Here is a 6,659-nt window from a genome sequence, read left to right on the forward strand (position 1 = left end):
CAACACCACAGACATGAGCAATTATTGTTAACTGGGGTTAGAATAATACAAAGTTATTTCACTGATACCATAGAGGTAAACAGGGGTGTGTCTAGACTTTTTTGACTGGGGTTGCCCAAAAGGGGCACTGACATATGCAGGCATGTATTTAGCCTTTCTATAACTATCATTCATATCTACTTTGACTTATGATAGTGAATCATCATACTGATGCCATACTCCTTTGTATAATTATTTAATTTAAAAAGTAGATATGAAACAGAGTGGCAACATTGAATTCTTTCCCCTCCTGACTAAGGAATCGATGTGTGAACTCTTTCTACAATTAAGTAACAACAAAAAAATATGCCACATTCAAATACAAAGAATAATACAACCAGCCTGTTCAAACTCAGCCTAAGTTGTTGATCTTTACATGAATCCCGCCTTTGACAAGGCAAAAAGACGATAATAGTTTTTGGGGTGGCCAATCATGATTACGAGGTGGGCCCATGGCACCTACTCCACCCCTATGGACATGCCCCTGTAACTGTTTACCTTTACAGATTCTTGAAACAAAGTCATGATGATTCATTTCACAGTTATTCCTAACACATACATCGTGAGGAGGAAGTGGAATCACACACACGCCCCCTGAAAATACTGTGAATTTATTTTAAGCAGCAGTTGTCACCTCAGACAATGGTGTCAGTGTTATCAGTGCAGGCATATTTGAAGACCCTTCATCCTCTAGATTTATTCAATAAATAAAACACTCAGTTCCATCATGAAATAATGTATCTTCTTGTTGTTAAATACTGGGGTTGAGCTCGGAGTCTGAGATCATACTTGTCCATTTCAGGTCTGCATCCTTCATTCATATTTGCAGTATTGCTTCAATGCTTCAGGAAGCTCCAACCAGTCAATGGCCATCCTGTGGACGATGTGCTTCTGGATCGCCTTCCTACACAATGTCTGCAAGGACGAGACTGAAGCACCACAAAGAGAGGACAGGGGATTAACAGAGTTCAGAGATGGAGATAAACTAAGAAGAAGTAATGAGGATAAAGTAAAACTGTGAATGGATTACTTAATGTATCCCATAACTTCCTATTTTGTGTTTTGTGATATTTGTTTTTAAAGTTAATTAGCATTAGCAATAGCAATACCATACACACAAAGCTTGCACATACCATACTCACAAAGAGATGCATAATTAATGATAGGTGGCTACCACCAGTGTGTAGTCTGCTGCCTTCGAGTGGAGAGTTGAGGTCCACATTGTCGAGTGAGTAACTTCAATAATGTGGACTGAATGAAAGACTTTTGACGTTTTACACATATCGCTAAATCCTGACTGTTATGGAGCCACAGCCTCAGGGAATGAATCGTGCAGGGAGGGTTAGATGAAAACCTATTAACTTCCTGAAAAACACATAAACTGTCTGTGCAAAGAGACCCACTATTTAATAATTCAACTATGACTAAAAGTACCACTGTGACACTTACATCCATACTCCACCTGGACGATTTGGACACACTTAGTTGCAGCAAAGACGTCCACCACAGCGTAAAGAGGCCGAATGGCGGGGATTCCCTTTGCAGAAGCTCCCATGTCCTCTCCGTTGATGATTATGTGCATGTCAGCCTGGTCTTTTCCTTTTGGAACGTACAGAACACCTATCCTGCTACGTCTGGCTGTTGGAGGAAGAGCATTGGTCTTATACAAGTCGTCCAGAATGTGGCTGAAACATCCAGGCCTGCTGCGACCAACAAGCTTGTCTCTTGGGATTCGAATACTGTCAATGTACAGGTGAGTGTCAGTGAAGAAAGTCTTTGGTTTGCTGTTGTGGCCCTTCACTTCCCTATTTGCATCTCCTTCATCTCGAGCTCCACCTTCATCCTCCGCTCGACCAAGCCTGTGTCCACCTTCCAGTCCTCCCTCCTCAGCCTCCTGACCACCTGCGGCAGGTCCTTCTATGACTTTGTTGTGGTTGCGAGTGATGGCGAAAACCCAGCTGTCCCCTATGTCTGTCAGGTCCGGGATGGAGTATTCAGGCACCACCTCTAATTCCCTAGGGTTCCTGGATGTCAGACCAACACGGAGGTGCCCACACCAGCCAAGCTCCTTCTCCTCAATCTCTATGAGGAAAATCTCACCAGGCTTGAGAGGGTGATGGCTGAAACACACTCCGTTAGCAAAGCTCTCCACCCGTGTGGCTTTAGTTTTTGAGTTGTCCAGTTGGACATTGGTGCCATGGATTGGGTGGAATTCCATGAATTGGTCAGAAAATGGCTCCATTCTGGGTTGAGTTTGCACTGATTCAAAGGGCTACTTTGGTTAAGTAACAGATACCTGCATTAGCAAGAGATCCCCAGTTGGAAAGCTGCCGAAAACACAACACACAAAGCCGAACTCACCGAAAAGTTCCAGTTAAACAGTCTTTAACAGTTTCTGGACTGTTGCTGGCCGGCCCATGGTCACAGTGGAGACGCAACAAAATGAATACACACAACAAGATCCTATCTGTGGGCCACTCCAGAAGCTTCTTGCTGGGGGCTATTTTTGAACAGATGCACGTGTCAACAGATGGCAAGGTATGCGTGTGTGAGAGTGTGTGTCAAGGGGGGTGGCCAACATGCACAGTCACTCTCATGCACCAGACAAGCACAGAGATTGAAGTAGGGTTAGCGGGAGCAACAAAGCCTCCTGGGCCGTGGAGCTCATTCAATTTCACAAACCCATGTACTGAAGTAATAAGTGCATAATTATCATAATACACCATATGGCCTTTCATAGCTACACTCTAAATATAGTCCTGCCACAAAAAATACAGTCTGGATTCCATTATTATGTAAAGCAGCAATTAAAGTAATACACCAAGATAGAGAGGTCTGGAGAGATTTGCTGATAATGGAATTATGGCGTGAGAATATGAAGAGGCATTAGATTTAAGAATGGGGAACTCCCAGGAGACATTTCATTATGTTCATTTAATGTGACTGAGAGTTACAGTTGCTGCATACTGCATCACTTGAATTTCAGCAGACTGGATAAATGTATTAAGTAGTTTCATTGTGTTATATTATTATACCATTTTTCAAGGTTTACACTTGAGGTAAATTCTATGGCTTTGTTTAATATCTGATTCTGATTGGTCAATACTCCATAGCAACAGTCTGTTATTTCAATAGTCTGAGTGACGTCACCCATTGGTTTCTGAAGCAGAGTTTTGAAGCCTTTGGGCGACAGTTGCCAGATTGGAAATGCTGACTCAGCCCAACGTTTAGCATGAGACAAAGAGGAAGAGTTGAGGCGGGACTTAAGCCTCCTGGCTAACAGCTACAGTGTGCCCACCTGTCAGTCAAGTCAGCGCACTGCCTCTAATTCGCAAAACTTGTAACCATAGTGGCTTAAAAACTAATGAGTTATTGAAAAATTCACTCCCCTGCAGTGTGTCTGTATGTTAAATCTGGCTCTAAAGATGGGCTTTTTTGAATGGGTGTGTATGGCTTCTGGTGCTTTTGCAGCCAGCCTCAAGTTGACACTGGAGGAACTGCAGTTTTCAGCACTTCCATATAGGCTTCATTTCTCAAGACTGGAGATTGCCATTCTGTTAATTCCAGATAGCACTCTGTTGCTATGAAGAACATGCAGCTGGTGGACCAACTGTAATCATATCAGTAAGAAATCTGGTTAACTTGCTGTCAATTTGTTTACGGTGGAAAAGAGACGAAAGCAGTGGAAAAAAGGCGAGAGAAGTTCAAGACATAAATTGGAGGCTACAAAGGAGAAATCTGCAAAGTTGAAGATGCCGCCTGATGTTAGCGCTTAACATAACATGATAGGGGATATAGAGGTGTTGAAAGACTGATAGATGTAAAGATGATGTCACAAACCCTGACAGTGAAACTCAATAAGTTGCCTTTATAATTCATGCGTTCCTGTTCACCTTGATTTACTTCACCATCAGTGGAAATGTTTGGTTTAATGTTAATGTGTAATAACAGGTAGGTTAACTAATTATATCACTGCTTACTGTTATTATGGACACAGCTTAAACTGTAAACATATCAGAGTACTTTCAATGGAAGAATTATACAACAGAGATAATGTAAGAAAGGATAGTTTCCCTGGAAAGTAACCTGCTCACTATACATTATCCCTTACATACTGACTATTCAAATCTACATGTCAAGGTAGTTGACATGGTAGTGATAGTGATAGTGAATTTATTGATAGATTATTTGATGGAAACATTTTTGTTTGGTTGTCGATGAAGAGCAATTTGTTTCATTTTTCAACAACACTCTTCTTTTCTGTGTTATTACTCTTGCATGAATGTTAAGCTTTAAGTTGAACAGTCTCTTAGATTCTGACTTAATGTATCTTTCATTCTGAGAGTAGAACTCATCTCATGTCCAGGCTGTACTGAGGCTGTAATTCTCCTGGGCTGCAGGCTGCCGTTGTGTCTGTGGAAGTTAAAATCTGTACCATTTCTATGGTCCAGCAAATGGTCTGCAGGCTGGCACTGATTATCTGTGATGCTGCACAGTACGTCACAGTCCAACTCTCCAGGATAGGCTGGATACAGAGTAGCCAGCTCTCTGCTTCCACCAGGCATGGCCTTATTTTATTGATTATAAGGCCATGCCTTCTGATGCTTTGTACCAGGTGGTCTTCCAAGAACTCCAGACTGAACATAAAACATCATCGAAATCAGTCTGAATCCAGTTTGTGTGACTGAGAGCTGCTTCTTTTGGTAGTCTATAACTGTAATCTAGAGGTCTGCTGCAAAGCATGGACCTGAGGTGGGACAGGGCTGTAGCCAATTGATGTTTGGTTGGTCACAGAGGTGTCATGGGAAGACTGTGCTTGTTTCTGTCCTCTATGTGAGTGTAGATACTTTAATGAGAGAGTTTATAATAAAATAACTGAGATCATGTTTCACTCACTGAGAATATTTGTCACTGAAAATGTATAAAAGGCAGTGTCCACTGTATTCTGTTACAGTGTTAGTCCAAATATAGAGGGACCAAATTTACAATAACCCTTTCATAAAAAAAATACTTTTTAAAGGCCTTTTTTTTTTTACGAAGAAAAAACGTGAATAAAGTTGCAATAATGATCAAACAAACAAATTGAATGACTAAATTTGAATTGTCACATTTAAATGGAATGAGTAAATGAAGCACTTACAGTATCAGTATTTTATCATGTAATAATAAGAATAACCTGCAGTCTATTGGATGGATGACAGGTGTGTTTATGGACAGCGTTAATTTGTTTTTCAGTTTTTCATTTAAACAAAGTCTATGATATCATATTCCTTGTCTGATTGACTGTTGTTTAGTGTCTCTGCTCGAAAAAATAAAGGCCTCATAACTCCATCTCAGTTACTGATTAATTTGTCCTATGGTTCACTCCATCTTTCATCCCGTTGGAAATGTAACGCAAGTGGCGGCTGGCCTCAGTGGAGGCACTGTCTGTCGTAATGTATACAGAAATGTATTTGCTAAACCCCTACACTGTAGTGTAAGTTGTTATTACTCAAAATGTCTGTTGTAGCTGATTACATAAGAGTTTTTAAGTAGTGGAAATATATATATTTTCTTGAGTAGAACTGAAAATATAAAATACGATTTCAGTTTACCTAATTGTTTTCTTTCTTTTTTTTTATTTGCAAGTTTCCCCAACTCAAATTTATTTGTTACATTTTTATTTTTAATTCATACATACTAGATGAAACTGAGTACATATCATGTTTGGTTAGTTCAGTTTTGTCCTTGTGTTTTATGCCTATTTGTGTTTATTGATCCATGTCTCTTGTTGTGTTATCTTAGTCCAGTCTTGTGTTTACTGTTTCATTTTGTAGCTCTGAATCCTTGTGTCTCCAGTTTAGTTTTACGTCATGCCCTTGTGTGTTTCCCTCCTTTTTGATTGATTTGTTTCACCTGTGTCCTGTGTTCACACCTGTGTTGATTACTATGTGTATTTAGTTGCTATGTTTCCCTTGTTGGATCTTTGTTCGTCTTCCCTGTAACGGTACAGCGGTTTGGTATTGTCTTTCCTCGTTACTTGCCGTTTTGCGAAGCACAGCCATTGTGGTTTTTCAAGTGTGTGAAGACTTACGTGGTGACGTTGATTACGTCATATGCCCTCTGTACACTCAAAAGTTGTTATTTGCACATGGATATTAACTCAATAAAATTGATCCACACATAATTAAAACAACATTAATCGTTTGGATAACTCAATAATTAACTGTTGGTTCAACTAAATAGCTGGTTTTGAGTGCTGTACCTTTAATGGTTATGAGTTAGAAGTACTGTTTGGGTTTATAGTGTATTATGAGACAATCCCACTTTTTTCAGATGTATTTCAAGAAATAAAACCCTGTTTTATATTTGGGTCAATACAGTAGTCACTTTTTCTGACAACTGTGGCTGCAGTTTAGTGGTCAGTCTTGATGCTGATGGTCTTGTTTGCTTTTGTAGCCCATAGAGAACCATCAGGATTAATATCAGCCTGTTTCATATCAAGCTAGAAACTCCTCACAGGAGCTTTAAGAAAGTAACCGTGCAATAAACAGGATGATGTATAGGGATCGAGTTGTTGCCCTGTACGGGGTCTTAAATCTCTCTTACCTTGTCATGTTTCGGCCAGCCAAAGAGATTGT

General features: G+C 40.2%; 1 protein-coding gene across 1 annotated transcript; it reads right to left on the reverse strand.

Moving 5' to 3' along the window:
* Positions 1-292: 292 nt before the first annotated feature.
* neurl2 (neuralized E3 ubiquitin protein ligase 2) lies at positions 293-2,319 on the reverse strand. Its single transcript, XM_034707266.1, has 2 exons — positions 1,489-2,319; positions 293-968 (listed from the first exon to the last, which is right to left on the reverse strand). The coding sequence occupies exons 1-2, from the start codon at positions 2,279-2,281 to the stop codon at positions 853-855; spliced, it is 909 nt and encodes a 302-aa protein (XP_034563157.1). The 5' UTR covers positions 2,282-2,319; the 3' UTR covers positions 293-852.
* Between the last annotated feature and the right edge of the window lie 4,340 nt (positions 2,320-6,659).

This window comes from Notolabrus celidotus, chromosome 18, assembly GCF_009762535.1.
Source record: "Notolabrus celidotus isolate fNotCel1 chromosome 18, fNotCel1.pri, whole genome shotgun sequence".
NCBI lineage: Eukaryota > Metazoa > Chordata > Actinopteri > Labriformes > Labridae > Notolabrus > Notolabrus celidotus.

Excerpts from the sequence above, each read along its gene's own strand:
- neurl2 (XM_034707266.1), bottom strand. The coding sequence starts at position 2,281 with ATGGAGCCATTTTCTGACCAATTCATGGAATTCCACCCAATCCATGGC. Across the intron at positions 969-1,488 it reads CGTCCAGGTGGAGTATGGAT|TCTCGTCCTTGCAGACATTG; the intron begins GTAAGTGTCACA and ends GTGGTGCTTCAG.